At 34.7% G+C, this 25,303-nt stretch overlaps 1 protein-coding gene across 1 annotated transcript in view; it reads left to right on the top strand.

Annotated features, from left to right (window-relative positions):
- The window catches only part of LOC142352900 (protein dachsous-like), a 165,768-nt gene that overhangs the window by 116,478 nt on the left and 23,987 nt on the right, over window positions 1-25,303 (top strand). Inside the window, exons 33-37 of the mRNA XM_075405055.1 lie at window positions 25-106; window positions 3,733-4,007; window positions 8,313-8,406; window positions 8,936-9,129; window positions 10,283-10,544. Of these exons, the coding sequence (XP_075261170.1) occupies window positions 25-106; window positions 3,733-4,007; window positions 8,313-8,406; window positions 8,936-9,129; window positions 10,283-10,544 (907 nt within the window). The remainder of the gene's footprint in view (window positions 1-24; window positions 107-3,732; window positions 4,008-8,312; window positions 8,407-8,935; window positions 9,130-10,282; window positions 10,545-25,303) is intronic.

Raw genomic sequence — 25,303 nt, 5'->3', positions numbered from 1 at the left:
GGCATATGTCTTCTTTCATTTTAGACTTCTTATCTCATTGTCCTATTTCTCATTGTCCTAGCAAGTTCTCATTGTCCTTTTAGCTCGCGATATTCGCAGCTGAATGGTAAGATGAGAAAATTTTAGGGGTATACCTGTCGCCTTACGTAGAAAAATCAAACCCCTTCCTGCTTACAGTATGCGCAGAAAAGAGACAATTTAGATGGAAATTTTAAAATGTTTTAGTGGCAATATATGTCTAGCGATATCCGCAGACAAAGCTGCCTTAGATGATTTGCACTTTTAGGTTTTTCATTAAAAGAATTTTTTTTAGAATTAAAAAGTCAAAGTTTGCGATATCCGCAACTCTGAAATTAAATTAGGTTAGAAAAAGAAATAAACTCAGTTTTTTTTATTGTCGAGGCCTGCGATATCCGCGGTCATTCACATTCATACGTTCATATTGATTTTTTTTCTTCTTTTTTCTTTTTACTCTATCTTTTGTCCAAATTTACAAGTTTTAGATTTCTCTCTTTTTTTAGGTTTGACAAAAATGCATTTGAAACCCTGATAGAAAATTAAAAATTGGTAATGTGTTCAAGGGAAAAAAAATTTCAAAATGAGTGCAAACAAAATAATCTTGCAAAACATCAGATCGATCTACAAAAATTTGAACGAGTTTGAAGTGTTGATAAAACAACAGGAGAGTCAACCTTTAGCAATATGTTTGACGGAAACGTGGCTCAAGGATCAATCTAACACAAAGTGCATTAACCTTGATGGCTACCAGGAGATTGCTACAAGCAACCGAAATACCTCTAAAGGAGGAGGGGTTGGGATCTTTGTAAGATTGGATTTACAACAAACAATTATTAAAAAGTTTGGCTGTACCAGTATTCAAATTCTAACTGTGAAAATCAACACAAAAAATGGCAAAAGTTTCTTATTAACAGTGATCTATATCAAACCAAATACAAGTATAAATGAAATATCGGAAACTTTGCAGGTGTTTTTTGAAGAACTAACTCCGGAACGGTTACACATTGTTTGCGGAGATTTTAACATTGACCATAGTAGCAATAACATCAAGCTTACAAAATTAAAAGACATTTTTAGTTCTTACAACTTAAGGAATATGTCTAACGTTGGGTATACTAGAGAAAGCGCAAAGTCGAGAAGTAATATTGACTTTGTTTACTGCTCGAAGACAGTAGAAATTGAAATCATCAAGTCAGCTGTAACGGATCACTATACTGTCCAAATCGTGTTCTCTGGCTACGTGGAAAAGACTGTACCACTGAAAAACAAAGTTTACAGGGATTGGACGGCTCTTAAAAACCACTTAATTTCAGAAAAAATGGTTTTTAAAATAAGAGACAAATTAGGCAGACTTATGTCGCACTTTTTTGCTTTGGATTGTGATCTTGCTTTTGAAAAGTTTCAAGAGGCTATCATTGAGGAAGTTGACAATTACATTCCATTGAAAAAATCAAAACCTTCTCAGCAACCAATTTGGATTGACAACAGTATAAAAAATTTAGCAGCAAAAAAAAACAGAGCTTATTCCAGACGTTCTTGAGACACAAAAATAATAAAAACAAGGAGAAGTTCAATAAAATCAGGAATAAGCTGAGAAAGAAAATAAAAGAAAACAAAAGAATCTATTATCAGAAAATGTTGCACAGAAACGCAAAAGAGTTCCAGCAGCTTTTTTAATACAATGAGAACATTGAGTGGAAATACGCGAAAAGAACAAGAAGAGTTGTCAGAGAAACAGGTTGAAGGTCTCAACATTTACTTCACAACTATCGGAAAAGTTTTATCGAATGAATTAATTGATCCTGGAAAAAACGGAAGACAAAAAAGAACTTTAAACAGCATGTTTTTGACCTCAGCAAATGAAGCCGAAATATCACTAGTCATTAAAAAATTGAAAAATAAATATAGCACTGATTGTGACGGTCTCAACAACTTTATACCTAAAAAAATAGAATATGCTACAGTTCCTACATTGACGTTTCTAGTCAATAAGTGTTTCGAAAAAGGAACTTTCCCAAAATGTTTGAAAAAAGCAGTAGTAATTCCTATACATAAGTGCGGGCATGCTTACGAAGCTCAGAACTACAGGCCAATTAGTTTATTACCAACGATTGGAAAAATACTAGAAAAATTACTCTGTGATCGAATGACCGCATTCCTCGAGAAATACGATTTGTTTAATAAAAATCAATTTGGGTTCCGACAAAAAAGAGGGACTACTGATGCATTAGTTAATTTCCTCGAGGGAATCAGAGAAGACTGGGAAAATGGATTTAAAGAAGTGAAGGCTGTCTTCATAGATCTGAAGAAAGCATTTGATACAGTTGAACAAAATTTGCTCCTTGAAAAGCTAGAAAACATAGGAATGAGAGGACCTGTACATAAATTACTGAAATCTTATCTGAGTGACAGACAACAATGTGTCAAGTCGGTTGAGTTTAGGTCGGAATTCTTACCAATAGAAGATGGGGTGCCGCAGGGCTCGGTGCTAGGACCACTGCTCTTTCTAGTTTATATAAATGATATTCAGGAGTTCTGCGGTGACTCAACTGCAATTTTGTTTGCTGATGACGCTGTTTTGAAGCAAAATGTTTATTCAAGTAAAGAAGAATTTGAGAAGTCATTAGAATCTGTAGCCGACTATTTTTTGCAAAACAAACTGACACTCAATTTAGAAAAAACGCATCTTGTGAATTTGAACGCAATCAGAAAATCTTCTCAACAAGAGACAATTTTGCAGAATGATGCGATCTGTCAAAAAACGTCTTTAAAATACTTAGGAGTACATATTGACGAAAAACTTAATTTTAATATGCATTTCCTCAAATTATGTGCGCAACTGTCCAAATTTTCTGGATTGTTATATAAATTGAGATCAATTTTAACAACTGCACAGCTTCTTGTAACATATAAAGTTTACGTACAACCAATACTAAATTATGGTGTTTTAGTCTACGGAACCAGTAGCAAGACAACACTTCAGCCTCTAGAAGCAAAAGTAAAACAAATTGCCAGAATCATTTTTAAAAAGAGAAAAACGGAATCAACACTGCAAAATCGAGAAAAGTATAAAATGCATTCGATCAAAGATTTGCAATTTTTGAACTGTTTAAAAAACTAACAGAGATACTTAGATCAGAATGCGAAATAAATAGTCTAAAATTGCTTATAACAAAGAAAGAAATAGAGTCAGTTGAGTTAAAAAGAACATCATCCCGTCAGTTAAAAAGTACAAACGCAGTTAGTGGACTTAGCCCTAATCGACTAGGAGTAAGAATAAGAAAATTGTTAAATTTTATATTAAAATTTAACCCCAATTTCATTTCAGAAGTACAAATCTTGAGTAAACTCAGAAAATAAATACTGATTTTAATTCTACGTAGGAGAAAGCTACAATCTGAGAATTTGCCCAAAATTGACATTGAGTTATTAAGAACTGATATAATATTAAAGACGGTCCCGAAAAAAGAAAAAGAAACAAAGTTAAGATCGAAAAGCAATATTTTTGCAACTTTAGTTGCGTTATTATCAAAATGCGCGGACCCAAAATTTAATACCGAACTGTAAAAGTAGGAGACATCTTATTATTTGGCTTCGGTTTTTTTTAAAGTCTAGATTGAGAAATAAAGAGTTTTAAATCAGATTAACTTAAGTTCAATTCCATGGCCTTGCGTAAAAAGTGACCTTTTCCATGACAAAGTTTACTTCGTTCAGGCGGAAATGTTGATTTCTGGTACGATATTGACTCCGCTTCTGGTAACCTTCGTGTGCGTCCGGGTCAATCAGTATCTCCTTCCGATATCCGAACAGAACTTATCATTACCGCCAGAGATGCCGGCTTAATTCCCGGACCACTGGAGAGCCTTCCCACTGCCAGTGTGTTTGTCGGGGTATTCGAAGCGACAACTCACGTAGTTAAGATTACAGTTCAGGCTGGCTTCGCTGAGTTCTCCAGTTTGGAATCCAATTTTGAAGAGGAGATAACTGAGGTTTGTTGCGGTTTTAAGTTTGCCACTATTGCACTGAAATGGTTTCAAGCATCCTGTTTTTCATTTTTTATTGTCGACATCCCCCACGGACGGTTTTCTATTGAGTATTATTGACAATCTGGGTCAATTTTTGGCTTTCATTTTTTTGATGTTGCTCCTTTTCAATTGTAGCTATAAAATATCTCAAGTTTGTGCAATAGAATTAGTTCAAACTAGTTCTGTTCAAAACTTACAAGGGAGTGTTACAACCATAGTAGGCTTCCTCAGCACTAAATACTTCTTTAGCACATAAAACTTTGAAATGGGAGAGTGGACGCAACAAGCGAAAATTTATGAAGGAAGCGGAAGAGCTCTCATGTGAAAAGGGTCAAGAGAAGTTTTCACCTGATAACAAGAGACCAATGAAAAAATGAACTCCATAGCGTAACTCCATACATTAACAGTGGAAACTTAAATTTTTTGTTCTGATTATTAAATAATTTTTTGTAGTAAATTTCATAATAACCCCACACAGTAGCAGTACTAAAATAATGAGACTATAATGTTCCTACTCATTCATTTTGCTCGCAATATTCGCAGCAAGATGGGATGGTAGTAAGTTTAAGGCATATGTCTTCTTTCATTTTAGACTTCTTATCTCATTGTCCTATTTCTCATTGTCCTAGCAAGTTCTCATTGTCCTTTTAGCTCGCGATATTCGCAGCTGAATGGTAAGATGAGAAAATTTTAGGGGTATACCTGTCGCCTTACGTAGAAAAATCAAACCCCTTCCTGCTTACAGTATGCGCAGAAAAGAGACAATTTAGATGGAAATTTTAAAATGTTTTAGTGGCAATATATGTCTAGCGATATCCGCAGACAAAGCTGCCTTAGATGATTTGCACTTTTAGGTTTTTCATTAAAAGAATTTTTTTTAGAATTAAAAAGTCAAAGTTTGCGATATCCGCAACTCTGAAATTAAATTAGGTTAGAAAAAGAAATAAACTCAGTTTTTTTGTTGTCGAGGCCTGCGATATCCGCGGTCATTCACATTCATACGTTCATATTGATTTTTTTTCTTCTTTTTTCTTTTTACTCTATCTTTTGTCCAAATTTACAAGTTTTAGATTTCTCTCTTTTTTTAGGTTTGACAAAAATGCATTTGAAACCCTGATAGAAAATTAAAAATTGGTAATGTGTTCAAGGGAAAAAAAATTTCAAAATGAGTGCAAACAAAATAATCTTGCAAAACATCAGATCGATCTACAAAAATTTGAACGAGTTTGAAGTGTTGATAAAACAACAGGAGAGTCAACCTTTAGCAATATGTTTGACGGAAACGTGGCTCAAGGACCAATCTAACACAAAGTGCATTAACCTTGATGGCTACCAGGAGATTGCTACAAGCAACCGAAATACCTCTAAAGGAGGAGGGGTTGGGATCTTTGTAAGATTGGATTTACAACAAACAATTATTAAAAAGTTTGGCTGTACCAGTATTCAAATTCTAACTGTGAAAATCAACACAAAAAATGGCAAAAGTTTCTTATTAACAGTGATCTATATCAAACCAAATACAAGTCTAAATGAAATATCGGAAACTTTGCAGATGTTTTTTGAAGAACTAACTCCGGAACGGTTACACATTGTTTGCGGAGATTTTAACATTGACCATAGTAGCAATAACATCAAGCTTACAAAATTAAAAGACATTTTTAGTTCTTACAACTTAAGGAATATGTCTAACGTTGGGTATACTAGAGAAAGCGCAAAGTCGAGAAGTAATATTGACTTTGTTTACTGCTCGAAGACAGTAGAAATTGAAATCATCAAGTCAGCTGTAACGGATCACTATACTGTCCAAATCGTGTTCTCTGGCTACGTGGAAAAGACTGTACCACTGAAAAACAAAGTTTACAGGGATTGGACGCCTCTTAAAAACCACTTAATTTCAGAAAAAATGGTTTTTAAAATAAGAGACAAATTAGGCAGACTTATGTCGCACTTTTTTGCTTTGGATTGTGATCTTGCTTTTGAAAAGTTTCAAGAGGCTATCATTGAGGAAGTTGACAATTACATTCCATTGAAAAAATCAAAACCTTTTCAGCAACCAATTTGGATTGACAACAGTATAAAAAATTTAGCAGCAAAAAAACAGAGCTTATTCCAGACGTTCTTGAGACACAAAAATAATAAAAACAAGGAGAAGTTCAATAAAATCAGGAATAAGCTGAGAAAGAAAATAAAAGAAAACAAAAGAATCTATTATCAGAAAATGTTGCACAGAAACGCAATAGAATTCCAGCAGCTTTTTTAATACAATGAGAACATTGAGTGAAAATACGCGGAAAGAACAAGAAGAGTTGTCAGAGAAACAGGTTGAAGGTTTCAACATTTACTTCACAACTATCGGAAAAGTTTTATCGAATAAATTAATTGATCCTGGAAAAAACGGAAGACAAAAAAGAACTTTAAACAGCATGTTTTTGACCTCAGCAAATGAAGCCGAAATATCACTAGTCATTAAAAAATTGAAAAATAAATATAGCACTGATTGTGACGGTCTCAACAACTTAAAAAAATAGAATATGCTATAGTTCCTACATTGACGTTTCTAGTCAATAAGTGTTTCGAAAAAGGAACTTTCCCAAAATGTTTGAAAAAAGCAGTAGTAATTCCTATACATAAGTGCGGGAATGCTTACGAAGCTCAGAACTACAGGCCAATTAGTTTATTACCAACGATTGGAAAAATACTAGAAAAATTACTCTGTGATCGAATGACCGCATTCCTCGAGAAATACGATTTGTTTAATAAAAATCAATTTGGGTTCCGACAAAAAAGAGGGACTACTGATGCATTAGTTAATTTCCTCGAGGGAATCAGAGAAGACTGGGAAAATGGATTTAAAGAAGTGAAGGCTGTCTTCATAGATCTGAAGAAAGCATTTGATACAGTTGAACAAAATTTGCTCCTTGAAAAGCTAGAAAACATAGGAATGAGAGGACCTGTACATAAATTACTGAAATCTTATCTGAGTGACAGACAACAATGTGTCAAATCGGTTGAGTTTAGGTCGGAATTCTTACCAATAGAATATGGGGTGCCGCAGGGCTCTGTGCTAGGACCACTGCTCTTTCTAGTTTATATAAATGATATTCAGGAGTTCTGCGGTGACTCAACTGCAATTTTGTTTGCTGATGACGCTGTTTTGAAGCAAAATGTTTATTCAAGTAAAGAAGAATTTGAGAAGTCATTAGAATCTGTAGCCGACTTTTTTTTGCAAAACAAACTGACACTCAATTTAGAAAAAACGCATCTTGTGAATTTGAACGCAATCAGAAAATCTTCTCAACAAGAGACAATTTTGCAGAATGATGCGATCTGTCAAAAAACGTCTTTAAAATACTTAGGAGTACATATTGACGAAAAACTTAATTTTAATATGCATTTCCTCGAATTATGTGCGAAACTGTCCAAATTTTCTGGATTGTTATATAAATTGAGATCAATTTTAACAACTGCACAGCTTCTTGTAACATATAAAGTTTACGTACAACCAATACTAAATTATGGTGTTTTAGTCTACGGAACCAGTAGCAAGACAACACTTCAGCCTCTAGAAGCAAAAGTAAAACAAATTGCCAGAATCATTTTTAAAAAGAGAAAAACGGAATCAACACTGCAAAATCGAGAAAAGTATAAAATGCATTCGATCAAAGATTTGCAATTTTTGAACTGTTTAAAAAACTAACAGAGATACTTAGATCAGAATGCGAAATAAATAGTCTAAAATTGCTTATAACAAAGAAAGAAATAGAGTCAGTTGAGTTAAAAAGAACATCATCCCGTCAGTTAAAAAGTACAAACGCAGTTAGTGGACTTAGCCCTAATCGACTAGGAGTAAGAATAAGAAAATTGTTAATTTTTATATTAAAATTTAACCCCAATTTCATTTCAGAAGTACAAATCTTGAGTAAAAAAGAATTGAAACGTTATCAGTATAGTTTTAGAGACAATTACATTAGCAATAACCAACAATTAGTTTCGTTAATATATTGAGCCGATCATTTCAAATCCTTAGCGTCTTTAGCATCTGACAATCTGTCTTTTAAAGTTTCTTAGTACTGCTACTGGCATCACTTGACGAGGACCATCGGACCTTTTGATGACCTATCAAGTAAGTGGCGGTTCTGTGCGGCCTAGTTTGTACAGCAATGCCAACTTTCTTGAAAACAATTTATTATTATTATTATAAAACTTTGAAATGAATTTGTAGAAATTAAAAAATTTAAAATTTGCTTAATTATGGTTTATTTTTTCCAGGTGTGTCGATTGCGTTACGGGGGCTGTTCCATCTTCGTAATGTGGTGGGAGAGAGGGGATGGCACTGCCAGCAGAAGCAGGCGATCCACTGAAAGTTAGTTCAAGGATCTATCAACTTTAAAATTGAGTTCAACTCATTCAGCCTGGAGTATTTTTGTTTGCTTTTTGTTTTAAAGCCAGGCCATTTTTGAAAACCTGACTGTGTTTGGAGATTCTTCCAATCAAATTGTTCAGATGTTTTCCAAACTTACGATAAACATTTAACAAAATAATTTATGTACTTAAATAAAGGGTGGCCTGAAGATAATTACGAGATGTTATAAGTTTATATTTTTTCCCTGATAAGTGTCGCAACAGTCAACTTAAATTTTGTACGTATTATTTAAACTTGGTTTAATTAGAAATCACCTGTCACGTGTTTAAATAAAAAGTGAAGAAATTTTGGGTCTCTTTCTGTCATTTGAGGGCGCGCTCTATCTATGATCTCATGTTCTCTCAAACTATCCACTTCCCAGTGAAACTATACTCAAAACCTTGCTAGGATTATTGGCAAGAAACCGTCAATTTTGCCAAAAATTTCAATGGGAATATCTATCAATTTTTATGCCAGTGGGTTATTTCAGCAATAGACGTGTACATAATGGGTACGAGATCCCAGAATGGTCTAGCCGAGGGGACTGAGAGCCAGACTGTGGATTTGCTCAATCAGGACGAATTACTGGCTCTGTTCCAGAGGAATTCGAACGGAGACCCAGTGGACGAGCTGCTGTCCAGTGGATTCAACAGTTTCAATGTTCTGGCCGTCGAACCATACGAGGTGGGAATATTTGGAATTTGATTGCAGTCGAAAAGCACCAACCAAGTCGTACTACAGTTTTAACAACCTTTCCATGTTCGGGCAACCTGGGCTGCTAATGTATCCGTTCTGTTTCCTCTGAATTATTAAAGCTCTTGTCAACTAACTTTTTCTACGAATAGTTCTTTGTAGCAAATTATTTTTTAAAATAGTCGAAGAATGCAAGCTAAAGGTTTCAAGGCAAACAGCCTTAGTCCATGTAACATTCCAAAGCTGGTAGAAAAAGTATGTTAATGAAACAACACAATCGGATTGTCTTGCTGTCTTGAAAAAATGCTTTTTGACCACTCGCAGTAACTACAAACGACTAACTTATGAGAAAAATCTCTGTTTTACGCCTGCAGAAATTAGTTGAGACGCGGGAACATTGTTGCAAACATCTATAGTTTATCACGATAGCAACCCGGGTGTGGGTTAATTTCCTTACCTTTGTAACTTCAGCCCAAAGTCTCTATACGTCAGCCCACAACCCACCGTCATTTTATTACAAAAATCGATCCGGCACAATCTTTTTATCTGTCGACCTCTTAACTAGACAAGAAATTTTCTGATCGGATGTTGATTTTTATATATATGAGGAGTTTTCCTGATAAGGAGTTTTATTTTTTTTGGCTTCTCGAAAGTTAAAATTCTGGGTTGTAAATCTAGAAGTCAAATAACGTCGAATAAACTGGAATTTTTGTTATTGGAGTGAATAATACGTCCCAGAACTAAAGGAAGTGATAAGAATCTCAACGGAGTCTTGAAAATGGACCAAGAAATCAGTCTCTAAATCCGTTCAAGTCAGCCTTTGTAAATAAGCGATTGCCCATAGCCAGACTCATCATGCCCTCTGAGGTTGAAAATCGAAGTTCTTTTCACTTTCCCTCGTCCATAGTTGTTGAAAATTCAAAACTTGCTAGAATCTTGCAAGATTTTGAGTTCATTTGCAAGGGTGCTTTATATCTTCTCTGAAATTAGTATTTCATTTTCAAAATTTTAGCGTCTTAATCAAAAGTTTCAACAGTACCAAATAACAAGCAAAAATGTGTCTAATTTTTTTTCCAAATAAACTCAAAATCTTCCAAGATTTTATGTTCTCACTTCCATGGGGTCACTCTTCCTTAATTTGTAGGAAAACGAAGACGATATCTTCGACGACCCAACTGGGGTGGCTGTCATTGCAGTGAGTGTCGTGTTTGCCATTGTGGTCCTGGTTGCCATAGCATTCTTGGTCTGGTTCATGTTCTTCAGACACGGAAGAAGAGGTGGATTCGTGAAGAAATCGGGTCGGGCGAGGAATGTCGATGGAGGTGGTGGAAGATCGGGTGTGAAAAGTGGACCGAGGAATAAGACGATTGAAAGACCCGGCGATCGGGCGCCTAGGAATAACACTGGTGCGTATGTCGCCTGAATTGGGGCTTGATCACAGCTTTCATCAATTGTTGATATAATTAGTTATTCTCGAACGAAGTTTGTAGCGCTAATTATAGACATAAGTGTCTTTTTTATACAAAATTTTTGCTTGCCCTTTTTCCAGAACATTCTACCGGTCTTTTCTAGAGTAAGTTTTTCACGCTTGAATTCCTGATTTTTTGAGTGATTTCAATTGCTAGTATCCAGAAATTAACTTGATTGCAGTACAGGAATCTCACCCGGGTGGTAGGGTGGTGGTTCGAACAGCTCCATAGTCAGAAGTTTTTGCATCATAAAAATTTCTCTTGCCTATGCCCCCTCTAAATTGATTACCTCGCCAGTCGATCGACGAGAGCGACTCGCCCGACATTAGTGGGTTTATGTTTTTTTTTTACCGGAAGTAGTTTTGTTCATGCGGCATTTTAACCAAAAGCAAAGTGAGAAAGGCTGTCATGTTGATAAGATTTTTACTAAGCGAGAAAAGTTTTTGAACACTTGAACATGCGCTGCGTTTAGTGAATGATTTTTTGACTTTGAAAAATGTTTTTGATAGAACGGCGCATATAGGTAACCGTTTCAAGACGTTTTTTTTTTTGTCCATTTGACTCAATTTTTTGCTGTAATTTTGTTTTTTATAGAAATAAGTTTTGATCGATGCTGCATTAAAATGTAACTATCTGAAATTGATGGCAGAAAGTTTTGCAGAGCCTAATAATTTTTTCTAGTGTAAAATTGGCACATATCTCTCAAATTTATAGTTGATTTTCGAATTTTTCCATTAATTTCTTCATTTTTGGATTTTGAGTGACTTTTTTTTCTGAGTATATGGCAATGTTCGATTGGCAGTGCGTGCTTTGAACAATTCTTTAGAACGTAAGATGTTTTATGTTTTTAGTTCTGCCTGCACAAGTCGTCATATTGAAGTATTTTGACTAAGGTCTCACTAATGACATATCCGATTGGCTTCCTAAGCAGTAACAAGTTAATCTATTTACTATCTTTAGTCGAAAGCTTCTTGTTGTTGACCTATGGTTTTAAAAAATTTGGTTTAAAAAAGTAATGATTTCTTGAGATTTGCCAATTTTTTGTCTCAATTCTGTCATTTATTAGCGTAGTGTCAGCAAAAAGAGATGAATTTAAGTGAATTATTAATTCACTTTTTAAGTGAACTAGATTGTAGTGTTCATTGCCGTATTATCAAATAGTTAATGGTCTTTTGGCTTTGATACCATGAGTTTTCATATTTTTTCCGTTTTTCCATTTTCTATTTTTTGAGTTTTTTGCTGTCGTATCTCATTATCACATTACAAGTCAATATCATTTTACTTAGGTTGACAGAGGCATAGTTCGATATATTTGAAGATTTTAGTTAACAGTTTATGATTTTGAAGGCTTCGACAACGTTTGCTTGCAAAATTTATTTGACATTTTTATTTTTGTCCTTTTTGTTCCTATGAAAGTATAAATGAAGCCATTCAATGATTTCAGTCGATAGCCAATGTTTTTCATGAAATCAATTCATGAGATTAGTTCATGAAGTAAATTGTATTTAAAAAGTATCAGCGTTTTTTTAATTGGCCTTTTGTTTGGTGTATCTGTCAGTTTTTCACAATAAAGACAAATATCGTATCCTTTATGGCCTATTATCTTTTGGTTGTTTAATTTTTATCTGAAGCTTTTTTCAATTTTGTTATTAGGTTTTTTATTTAAAAAAATAGATGGACACTGAATTTCGTTAGTAATTAATGCTTGTTGTTTTTATTTGGTTTTGTTTGTCTTGTCTCTTAGTCGCCTTTATGACGTAGGCGTTATCTAATTTCTTTAGTCGTTTGGTTGAAAATAAAGTTGAGTGTTAGTAATTAATTGGTTGAGCGGATTCGGAAGATTATATGCGAACGCGCATTACCGAGCACCCTTGGTGGATTTTAAGCTTAGTTTACTGGCTTTATTGAAGTGGCTTCCTTTAATGAATTCTTTGTTAGTAGTAGTGAAAATGCCGGTATTTTAACGGGGGGGGACCTGTCCCCCCCCCCCCCCCCCCCCCCCCCCCGTTAAAATACCGGCATGGCCTTTTTTAGGTATCCTTTTCGAAAACTTGTAAAATTTCTCGAAAATTTAGTTTCTCGAGGTTGGGAAAGACTTGTAATTTTTTTGAGAGTTTGGTATTGTGAGAGTGGTGGAACTTGTAAAATTTTTGGAAAAAAATTTTGGTGGGGTGAATGAGTGAAACTTGTAAAATTTTTCGAAAATTTTTCGAAAATTTTATTTTTCGTGGTTGACAAAGACTTGTAATTTTTTTGTAAAATTGGTGTTGTGAGAGTGTTGGAACTTGTAAAATTTTTGGAAAAAAGTTGGTGTGGTGAATGAGTGAAACTTGTAAAATTTTTCGAAAATTTTGAAATTTTTTTAAAAATTCTGAATCCTTTTTCTAGTCTAATGAGACTAATGAAGGACTGAAAAGCGAAAGTGACTAACCTGATGGAATACTGAGGTGAGGGAAGAAAAAAGATAGTTTAAAATTGATAAGTTTCTGTTCCAATGTAAGAAATTTAATAGTTTTGCGAGTCTGAGACCGCACAAGTGGTATTAATTTTATGGGTTTTATTGCCCATATGTTTGAATTAACAAGCAAGTGCGAAGTAATGAAATTGGAAGTTTGTTGAATTTCAAGCCTGGAGAAAAGTTTTAAGTAGAGTTTCGAACTGAAAATAGCGCATGAGAATGAATAGGGGACAAAATATCGTGAAAATTGACTGAAAAATAGAAGAAATTGGGGTTTAAAATTTGTCTGAAAAATGGTTAAAAAAGTGATTTTATCGCTTCATTACTGTGTCGGGAAATGCTTTATATGGGGGTCTAATGAATTTTGGTGAAATTACGGGTTGAAAATAGTTTGAATGGAGCGCTTAAGGTGTATTTTCGAAGCCATTTTGCGTCAAAAACAGACAAAATTTTGAAAAAAAGTGCAAAAATTGCTGTTTTTTGGTAGTAAAAAGTTAAAAGAAATTGTTTTTCGCCGCCAATAAGCATTTTTATACAATTTAAAAACGGTTAAAATATGGTACGAGGAATACTGTCAAGAAATCGGGTTTATATTAAATCTTATTTAGTGATAATTTGTAACTACATTTTTCGTATTTTTTGATGAAAAAAGGCCCAAAATGTGCAGAAATTGTTAATTTTTGAGGTAAGAATGTAGAATAAAATGTTCTATGCTAGTTGTAAGGGAGTGGGCAACAAAGTTTTATAAGGTGAAAGTTTGCTCGAACAATTAATAAAGAGTAATTGGGTGTTGTTTGCATGTTACTTTTCGTTAAATTTTTGTTATTTTTTGGCATTTTTTGACAAAAAAGTGAAAAAATCGATGTTTCTTGGCCGTAGAATGTATAATAAAGTAATGGTTCTTAGTTTAACTGCAATTTGCAATGAAATTTTGTCATTTAACAGCTTGGCGAAACAAATGATAGTGATTAATTGGGTGCTGAATATATGTTTTTTTTGTTACTTATTATGTTTTTAGTTAAAACTATCGCTATTTTGGTAACCAATTGTTCTTAGAGAACAGTCGGCTAAAATAGCTGACGTCCAATTGTACACTTCTCAGTGTGCAAGGTCATTTTAATTATTTGCTCTGAAATTGTGAATAAAAAAGTGTGAGAGATTAAGAACAAAAAGGAAATGATTTGGGCAATTTTGCCGGCGATTAACACATTTATGTATCTACAAAGACTTCTTTGAAGTGTTCATGTATGACTTCACTACATGGTAGACAAAACTTGGGTGTGGCAACCATAAAACTAGGCTGAGTTTGAGTTTGAGTTCTATTTTTAGCTTATCTGTGCAATCGACCTTGTAAAGCCAAAGTGAGGAACAGTGGTCTTATATAGTTTTATTGGTAGTTCATTTTCTTTAGTATTCCATTGAAAGCAAGCCGTGTTTCCTAAATTTCTCTTACTGAGTGTTGATACCATTAAAAGCGTATTTCTTGTCCACAACGGAAACAAGGTTATGACTGAAACATTTTCTTTTCACGATAATAGTGACTTTTACCACGAAATTTCGTGCTCTAGCAAACGACTTGTTGTTGCTTCAGTGAAAATATACGAAACAACGGGAACATATATAACTCTACGACTCTTCAAAAAAGACTCCGAGGAATTTCGTTTTAACCAAAGAATAACTCTGTCAGCTGCTGAATTCGATCTTCTCGGCCAGAAAATAAAAACCATTCAAGATCTATCGTCTCCAGGAACTGCAAAGAAAAATAAACGAAGGCAGCGAACTGGTTGTGAAAGTGATCTCGATGAACGAGCTCAGTACGAAGGTGGAAGAGCAAAAAAATCACGACAAAAAATTACACATAAAGCAAGTGAAAGTGACAAGGAAAATTAATTAGCAAAATGGTGGAGGCAATGGTTGAGCGCACGCCGGAATATTTTCGTCAGTTTGCGAAACAATATCGTTACTTTATATGTCAAAGCGAACCTATATTTGACCATACAGTAACAAAGAACTTTGCCTACAGCTTGCATTTGAATGATGATTTTTGTAAAGTACCTGGATTTCATTATCATGTTATTGCCTCCAATGATCAACTTCCTGATTCTTTCAAGTCTTCAGCATCCAAACCATTCATTATACCTTGTCTCTTCACCTGTTTCAAACTACTTATTAAAACTAATGTGACAAATACAGTTTTTCGTGGAGAAATAATGAAGAAAATTGACGAAGCGGTGAACTACAACGAGCAACACCAATTGAACTTTGCAAACTCTAAGCGAAAACTACCTAACGTTGATTGTGTTTTTACTAATAATGTTCAAACTCAAACTGACTTTTTGCCTAATTGTACGATTGATAGATTCTATAGTATTTATAATGGTGGTCTATACGGTGAGCTTTCCAAAATACTTGATATATTAAATAGTGGCTATGGTTGTTTGCATGTTGACAATAGTTTCATTTTGATAAACTTTAATATGGAATCGAAATCTTCTAATTAATACTTGTGTTCTCTGTTGTCTTTGAGGAAAGAATTGAGCAAAAAAAGGTTAATTAAAAAATGTTAGAGCATATGATTAGCAAAGCGTAGCAAATCATTATCGTTCATATTCAACAATAAAGGATATTCGTAACCAAACATCACATGCGCAATATAAATGCAAAAAAGTCCACAGAGTTTTGAGTTTTGATTCTGAACTGGCTTAAGTTTGAGTACTTGGGTTACTTCGTTGTAAAACTGTACCAGACGGGAATACAATATTTGGTAGTTTTGTATCGGGATTCCAAGCGGGTCAGCCAAATAAACTTTGTTTTCGTGAAACAAAATAACCATCCAATGACTTCCTTCATATTGAGCTGGTGAAGCATTAACTATAATGAAGCCTTCTCTTGTTAGTTTTGGGAAATTGTCCGCTGCAAAAACTCCGTAAAAACAATATTTTAAATGAATACATTTTCCCAACAAATAGCGTATTTCATCACTATCCATCGGTGGGGTAGGTGATAATTGAGTTTTTTGCCACCTTTCGTTCCGAATTAACGTAAAACGTTGAACTTCTTTCGCCCAGAAATAAAATTTCTACGTTGGCCGCCAATGCTCCGTCAAATGTAAGTTGAACCGAAATTGAGCAATTTGTAAGTTCTGGATGAATGAAATCATGAGACGCCTCTTGCGTTGAAGTTAAATCAAAAGCTAGAATAAAATGATTGGGATAATTGTCCAGAGTTATGCCATGCCCACCTTTGTCAAGAAAATCCAAGGCTTCCAGAGTATTGAAGTAAATGCGGTGGTTAAAAGTTGTTGAGACCGGAGTTCCAACAATAGGTTGACCATTTCTATAAACAACAATTTGGCTCAAATTGAATTTCTGGTAGTGAAAAGGATTAGTGCGATTAGTTCCGAGGTATGCTTGATTTGTTGCCATTGCAATGATCATACGTCGTACAGGCTCTTTCGCGAAAATATCTTCATGGCTCCAACTTCTTATTCCAGTTGTAGCTAAAAAAGTTCGTGGCAATACTTCTGTATAGCGATACACGGCAGGTGTTTTTAGTAGAGTTTTTTCAATTGCCGTCAAAACATGATCCGCTATTGTCATTTTTTTAACGTAGAGATTAGCTTCAATTATTTTAACTTTGTAATGTTTGTTTGACTCTGAAATTACAGCAAAATCATTTGTAGACCTTCTAAATGAAATTCTCAGAGTAACACCACTAAGCAGGTGTTTATCACAAGTTAAAATATCACTCGCCGGTTTTCCAATAAAATAGTTTTCCTGGGAATTAGCAACAAGAGCTTTTCTGGCCGCTACGTCGTCCGCGCGACCGTCGGTACCATCAATTTTAGCTGGCTCATCCTCGTAATAATATCCCTGACAAGCTAACCATGTGTTTTTTGCAGTTGTTCCCGAAGAAAATTCCGTTTCAATGAATGCTTTGTGCGCATAATTTCCATTTGTGTTGGAAATTTTAACACCGTTAGCAGATACAGTGCATTCTGAAAATAAAGAATGTAATGCGTTGTTGCTAAAGTATGGTGCATCTGTATTTGTAGCGTCAGTTCCTGTCCTTAAATCGCCGTCATTGTTTCGGGAGATTTTGCATTTAATTTCAAGGAGAAATTTTTGTAAATCTATGAAATTGTTCCTATCGCCCAAAACTTCAAACTCAAGCATTGGACCGTCCGGGGAATATGATGGTCCGACTTTTTGAGTAAAAGCATTGTCAAAAGTAATAAGCAGAGGCTGTCTTTCGAATAAATCAAGTGTGGTGTGTGTTGCCTCTGCCGGCAGTAAATTAGTAATCATTTTGAACTTTAGAAAAGAAATTTGACCGACTTCTCGTCAAAGGCTTTTTCTTACGAATGCCTTGTTTTGGCTTTTCACCGTTAGTTTTTAATTTACGCATTCTTCCTGTTTTTGATCCACCCACTTGTTTCCTTACAGTCTTTTGCACAGTCGATTTTATTGCTTGTTTTGGAGACTTTTTCTTTGTAACAACCTCTACCAACTCAGGAGCTGCTTGAACAATTAATTCACGTCCAATCTTTTTGGCTACAGGCCAGAGGAACTTTCTTGCAATCGGTAATGCGGCTCTGCCAATACCTGCTGCTAAAGCCCCAAAACCACTTCCTCGTTGGCGATAGTGTCCTGAAAAGTATGGTGATACCGATTGCTGTTGATAGTAGGCTTCCATTTAGTCGAATTTTTTAAAATTTAAAGTCAAAATAACCTTTCCTGTTCCAGCGAATGGAACTAATTGTCCGGTTTCTGTCCGCAATTGAATTTCAATTGACTGAAAATTTTTTGATAATAACTTTTTGTATTCCAAGTTGCTGAAGACAATTCTGTGTGTTGGCTCTATTTCGCAGGGGCTACCGTTTTTCAGGCGTTGTTTTGAATCAATGACTCGAATAAGAGGAGCTTTAGTATCACCTACGTATTGATACTCAATTATGTTAACATAAATAAAAATCAGTTGCTTCCCTGCAGACAAATCAAAAGGATAATCACCAACAAAAGTTTTTTCTTCGTCTTCTGCCATGGTCAGATTTTCAAAAGTGTCCAACATCTTGTATCCAATATGATAACCAGACCCATCATGAATACCGTTGAAACCTAGGATGCTTGGAATTTCGTTATCCGGAAAAGTAATTCCTTCGTTTTTACCGAAAAAGAGGAACAAAACTCCATTGATTTTGTTAAATTGAAAGTCAAAATGAGGCAATCCGGTAGCTGTTTTTAAGGATCTCAAAAGATGGTCACGGTTTTCATAGGAACCAATTCCAATGATAGCTCGTTCTCCTCCGTATGGTCTGGAGACAGCATCAAATGGAATACTTTTCTCATAGAACTTAAGGCCTTCAGAGGAAAATATCTTCAAATCACTGTTGTTCACTTGATTTATTTTTGCTGGGAAGATAATTTCACTTAGAGCAACTCGCCAATCCCCTTCCAAATTAATTTCTTCATTGAAATAGTTTTTGAAAGAAGACAAGGTGTTTTGAGGAAAAATATTCATGGAGGCTGATGAAACTAAGTGAACAGTGAATTCATTCATGTTTTGTTATTTCACTACTGTTGTCTCTAACTTTGACCAACTCTAATTCATAAAATTTTCCTTTAACTGGCTCTTGGGATGCGTCAATGAGACTATAAGTAGGGGGATTTGTTGTAGGTATATCGTAAATCTCAAAAACTTCGTTGGTAAATGTTTGCTTGTATCCTTTTCTAAAAGGAAGATCCGCTTTTGATATTCGCACAAAGTCCCCAACGTAAAACTTTGGTCGGCGAACTAGTTTTGTTGAATCCCTAAAAATTAATGATATCAAGTAAGGAACGTCTTTCTTTGTCACTTTATTCGGCGCCAATTTCGTTACTCTGTTGACTCTAGAGTTAATGGTTTGTACAAAGCTCTGCAATTGATTAATATACGAGTATGTCCATTTGTCCTCTAAATACTTGTATATCAAATTTTTGAGCGAACGTATATTTCTTTCCGCAAATGCTGATTTTTTCTCGCTGAAAGTTTTGTAAACTTCAATATCATTTTTCTGACAAAGAGTGCTGAATGATCCCTTAAATTCTGTACCAGCATCTACCCACACTTTTTTAGGTCGCTTGTTCTTTATCATTTTCTTAAACGCATCTGCTGTAGTTGTGGCATACTTTGATTTTAAGGGTTCAACTCGTAGATAACGTGAGAGACAGTCTACCGCAACCAACAAATATTTTACATCTTTGTTCTCTTTTGCTAATTTATCCACATAAGCCAGGTCTAGCGACCAAATTTCGTTTATGTCATAAGCAATAACTTTCAGTGTTGGAAATTTTTTTCTATATTTCCTATGCTTTGTGTGGGCATTTTTACCCTCTAGAAACAATTTCACTTTACTTGGTTTCAATTTTGTGCTTTTTTGTAAATTTTTTATGCTTCCGTATGCTGCGGGACCTTTCGTATATTTTAACTCAAGCAATTTTTTCTCATTCGTCGAAAGACTCCCAGTCCTTCTCCTCTTGCTGAGTTCTGTCTTCCTTTGAGGTTTCGAAACCACTTCCGGCTTCTGAGGATTCCTCTGTAAGTAATTGGCTGGTTTCTTTGTGCTTGATTCTTTTTGGCGCAAAGGTTTTCTTTTTCTTTTTTTGTTTGGTAACTCTTTGAGTTCTTTTCCGGATCGCAATTTTAGCATTATTGTTGATCACCAAGTCTTCTTTAATGTTTAAAGCCTCTAAAATCTTGAAATAATCTGGATTATTTATTTTTTTAGTTGATTGCTGCAAATCATAGAGAAAAATAGGGGCATTTACTCCTGTCGCGGTTCCGTCAACAATGAAATTTTCATTTTCGTCTATAACAACTTCTTTTGATTTTTTAATGAGGTTAACTATTTTTTCCGTCCTGGTAAATTTTGCTGGCGCTAGCATGTTGAGATTTCGAAGAATTTTGTCTGTATGTTCTTTTGACAACTCAGTAGGATCAGTTGTTTCCCTTGTATCCAAAATTTCTTGGTTCTCTTTGTCAGTGTTTTCATTTGGTCGCATACGGTTCAAAAACGAAAATTGAGCACCTCTATGCTGAACTCTGGGATCATTTAGAATTTGTGAGGAATATGGTTGCTCCTTCATAAACTGATTTTTGGGAATCAAAATAAACTCTTCAGCAGTTGACATTGCTTAACTCAAATGGATGAAACAAAATTTAATAATGAGTTGAATTAGTTCGAAACCGGTTTTTGTTAGTAAAAGTGCTCGCCGTTTATCCATTGATGACTTTTTCTTGAGAACGCCTTCAAATATGTGTCTGTAATTTTCTAAGTCTCTTACTTTCACTCTAACATGGCCCAGTAAAACATTGTGAAGACATTCACACAAAACCAGTATGGCATCACTATCACAACTACGCAAATATTTCCTTAACTGTTTTGGCTGCAAAAGCACCATTTGCTTCAGTATAGATAATTTTTTCTCTTTCATTGTTTAGAGGAGTTGTTTCTGCTTTATCAGATGGAAGATAGAAAATTGATGGACCTGGCTCAGTAATATTTGAACAGTATCGTAAACAATCAGAAGTTTTTGGATCAAGATCGATAAGCAAATGCCCAAACGGTTCTTTCGTTGCCAATTGATAGCAGTGTTTTAAAAATTTAACGAGGTTCAACTGTTTACCTAAAAATTCGACTTGTTGAATATCACGGGCTGATTTGAACAAAATGATGTGTGTCGTGTTCAAATCTATTGTACGAGACCACTTGCTCTGTTGGTAAAGGTTGTGCTTGATATAAATAACATTTATGTTTTTGTGACGTCCTGCAGTGGCCAATTTAACAAATTCTTTGTCATTGTAAATTTCTTCGCACGAGTCGTCTATTATCAGAAGACAGTTTGCAAGGCTATTCAAAAATTCTAAATTGGCGTACTTTTTAAACGTAACACCAAGTGTTTTCTCCATTTTGATGTATATTTGTTGCATTTCTCTGTATAAAAAAATAATGTTGTTAAATTTTGGGTAAAATGTGTTTCCAATCAACATTTTGAAAATTAACTCTGTTTTGCCACAACCTGAAGGCCCTACAACGGCCATGAAGACCCTATCTTGCGTAGATATAATTTTATTCATAGTCTTGGATTTGGTAAAATGTATCCAACTAAACTTGACAATATTGATATCCAAACTGAAGTTTCCTCACAATTTGGTTTTAAAATGGTCAATTTAACAATACAAAGTGATATCAGCAGTAAAATAACAAACATTTGAACGAAAAATACAACTTCTGACCGTGGCAACGTTGTTTGATTACAAAATTTCCATGAAGATTTGCTGCTACTTTCTTTTTCAAAAAAACTTTCTTCAACAACAGCGTCAACTTGATCAACTGTTACTCCCTCCATCTCGAGACAAAATAAAATTTTTTTAAAAAATGTATTAAAAAATCACTTTATATAAAACAATTCATAGCAATTGAACTCAGTTAGAAAGTCTTTCATATGAACCATAAAGCACTCCGGGAGTCGCTCAGTTTTGTCATAATGAACAATTTTGTGTACTCTTTCTTCCTTCACCAAATGCTGAATCTCTTTTGGCAGTGAAGGATCGTTCTTGTCAATTTCTTCACCAACCGGGTGTTTCGACATCAGTAAGAGTCTCGGAGGACAGACTCTGGGTTGAGTTTTTGACATTCTGCTTTCTCCACTGAAGAAAAGGTTCAATATAATATACTAAATGAGTAAATGAACGAATTTCGTCCTCAGTCAGCAACAATTTAACTTTTCTCTGTAAAAACTGGTTTCCGGTTTTTATGGTTTCGTCTTTGGAAATTGAAAGACTCAGATTCCCGTCCCCCGTAATCAAGGCGCAAATTGTTGAACTCGGTGACAAGGGTGCTTCCACTTTCGTCAATTCCTCTCTCATTTGTTAACCAGTTGAAATAGAATATGGCTTTTTCTTTTGCACAATGTTTGTTGAAAATATTTTTACCCCTTGAATGACTTTGACAGTTTTGTGTAAAATAGTTCACAGATATCGAAGGACACGCGAGTGAATTCAGATCAATAATAGAGCACTCAAGCAAATCTGACAAAAATTTTACTTTTTCCTCTCCCTTAGCGCAGAATATTGCACCCGGATTCCTCAAGCGAACGCTTTGAATTATTTGTGTGAGATAAATATAGGGATAGTTTCCTGTGTCCCACTCAATGCCGTGCAAATTTCTAGTCAACCAACTGAAAGATTGCTTTTGTTGAGTTGTTAACTCACTATAACTTGTTGGTGGTAAAAATGACACGCAGTCAAGGTAGTCTTCAGTACAAATTCCTAACTCTTTAACAATAAATTTTTCTTTTCTGTGACGAAACCCTTCAACGTCTAACACAACTGTTTTGCTGCTCAGCATTCCAATAAATGAAAAATTGACGGATGAAAAACCTTTATATATAAGCAAAACAATATTCCCGACAAATGTCCGCTAAAACAGTTGCTGCTTTTCCACGGAAGCATATAAGAGTAACCAGGTCCTTGGTTGTATCTTTCGTATATGAAACCACCTGCGTCGTGTAAAATAGCGTGCAATCGTAAAACTTTTGCGATTTTTAAGTATTTATCTACTGAAGAATTATCTATGCCGATAATGCCGCCGTAGGGCCTCAATTTTAGCGCTATATCAAAATCAAAACCTTCAATTTCACTAAAGTATTCACTTGTAGCCAGAAAATAATTTAACCTTACACTGTTGTTTGGGTATATTGATGAAACCGATAAATAATTTTCGTGAATTTTGTTCAAACAGTTTCTGCATACAATTGGTTTTTCAAGACGCATACCTTCTTTTCGCTAGTCTAGCTGCGCATAAAAATGGTTGGAAATAAACAAAAAATGGAGTATTGATCATTGGGTTGGGAAAACAATTTATTACCAACAGACAAAATGGGATTTGATTTATTAATCACATACTGAACCTTGATCATACAAAAGCAAAGTCCTTTGAAACCATTTCAAGATAAGGAAGCAATAAAAGAATTTTCCTAGCATATAAGGGTGTTAGTTTGTATGTATTCTCATAAATAGTTTATACAATAGACTACTAACCAAACATAGACACAGAGACACATACACATACACACAAAATGTACACATATAATGTTAACAATACGTTGTACTGTTGATTACCATTGATAAGAAAGTATTAAATACCTTTGAGCGGTATGCAGGCAAAAAAGGTAGCTTAAAAGCAAAGAGGTCAAGTTTGGTTCCAAAGCCTAATAAAACCGGGAGTTTAACGATACTTCGTTAAGTGTATGTTCAAGTCATTTCGTCCTATCTAAAAATGGAATTTATAGCGAGAACACATGTTAAAACCCAGACATTACAAACCCTAAAGCCTTATATATCTTTTGATTTAAATAGCGTTCCATATATCAACGCTGTTTGGTATTTGAACAACATAATGCTTTGATTAATTGCTCTAGATAAGAAACTAATAAAATTAGGTGTGTACATGCAACATAGCTAACACGGAAAGATTAGAAAGGTTAAACCGAATAGTATACTAAGGTTCACTTAAAATACAAAGATTTGAGTGTAATGAATTTGTGTGTAATAGCTGCTTGAGTAACCTCTTACAACAAAACGGAAGGAATTGATTGATCACGCCTTAGTTCAATATTATAACGAAACTTTTCATTTCCTAACTTTCGCTTCAACTTTCATTTGCTCAATTCAAAATTTTATTTACCAGAACTGTTCCTGGATTTTGACAACAGATTCCTATTGTTCAATTCAATTACCAAAATTCAACCATAACCAAATAAATTAGTTCTAATGTCTCCTCTAGCCATCATTCTAAAGGCGGAATCGACGCCTGACAGCTGAACAATTGCTTACGAGACTTACAGAAAGCAAACTGTTATCATTGTACAGCAGGACTATCAGTTAGATGAGTGGGTTACAGTAAATCACATGGCTGTACCTATTGTGATTTTTGATTTTATTCAGTCATTTCGATTTGAGAAAGGTCTTATGAAAGGAGCTCAATACTTGTTGGATTTTGTAACTTCTTATGTCAGAGAGTTTGTATTTGACCCAGACACATTGGACGATGGAGTACGAAAAATTTTTTACGATTATGACGTGAAAGAAATCCCGCTGTATGAAAATCAAGAAGGCTACTGGAGAGATCTTGAACTGGTTGAAAGCATTTGGAAAATGAAACCAGATATTGAGAGCCCAGAAACTTTTAGCGAACCACCAACACCTGCCATGGTTCAAGATACAATTGCCTGTACACCTGAAAACAAACCCGAAAACAAACCAGATGTTGTTTCGAGCAGTGGAAGCCTTGCGACTCCACCCGTGAGCAAGTGCTTTGCACCAAAGAAAAGAAGAATCGATCTCAATTATGAAAACTAAATCAAACTTATTCCTTTGTTGATATTGCTTTGTGTGCGTGTGACATTCTTTTGTAAAGCTGACTTTCTTTTGTAAAGCTGACTGAATTTTATAATTGAATTCTCAGATCATTCAGCTTATTTCAAGTATCAAATATTAGCAAAAAAAGCACTTCATATTATTCGTGGAAAAAGTCACTATTATCGTGAAAAGAAAATGTTTCAGTCATAACCTTGTTTCCGTTGTGGACAAGAAATACGCTTTTAATGGTATCAACACTCAGTAAGAGAAATTTAGGAAACACGGCTTGCTTTCAATGGAATACTAAAGAAAATGAACTACCAATAAAACTATATAAGACCACTGTTCCTCACTTTGGCTTTACAAGGTCGATTGCACAGATAAGCTAAAAATAGAACTCAAACTCAAACTCAGCCTTGTTTTATGGTTGCCACACCCAAGTTTTGTCTACCATGTAGTGAAGTCATACATGAACACTTCAAAGAAGTCTTTGTAGATACATAAATGTGTTAATCGCCGGCAAAATTGCCCAAATCATTTCCTTTTTGTTCTTAATCTCTCACACTTTTTTATTCACAATTTCAGCGCAAATAATTAAAATGACCTTGCACACTGAGAAGTGTATAATTGGACGTCAGCTATTTTAGCCGACTGTTCTCTAAGAACAATTGGTTACCAAAATAGCGATAGTTTTAACTAAAAACATAATAAGTAACAAAAAAAACATATATTCAGCACCCAATTAATCACTATCATTTGTTTCGCCAAGCTGTTAAATGACAAAATTTCATTGCAAATTGCAGTTAAACTAAGAACCATTACTTTATTATACATTCTA

Source organism: Convolutriloba macropyga, chromosome 14 (genome assembly GCF_964194025.1).
Source record: "Convolutriloba macropyga chromosome 14, txConMacr16.3, whole genome shotgun sequence".
Taxonomy (NCBI): Eukaryota; Metazoa; Xenacoelomorpha; order Acoela; family Convolutidae; genus Convolutriloba; species Convolutriloba macropyga.
The sequence above is the reverse complement of the archived record's forward strand: the minus strand, read 5'-3'. Positions and strand labels throughout refer to the sequence as shown.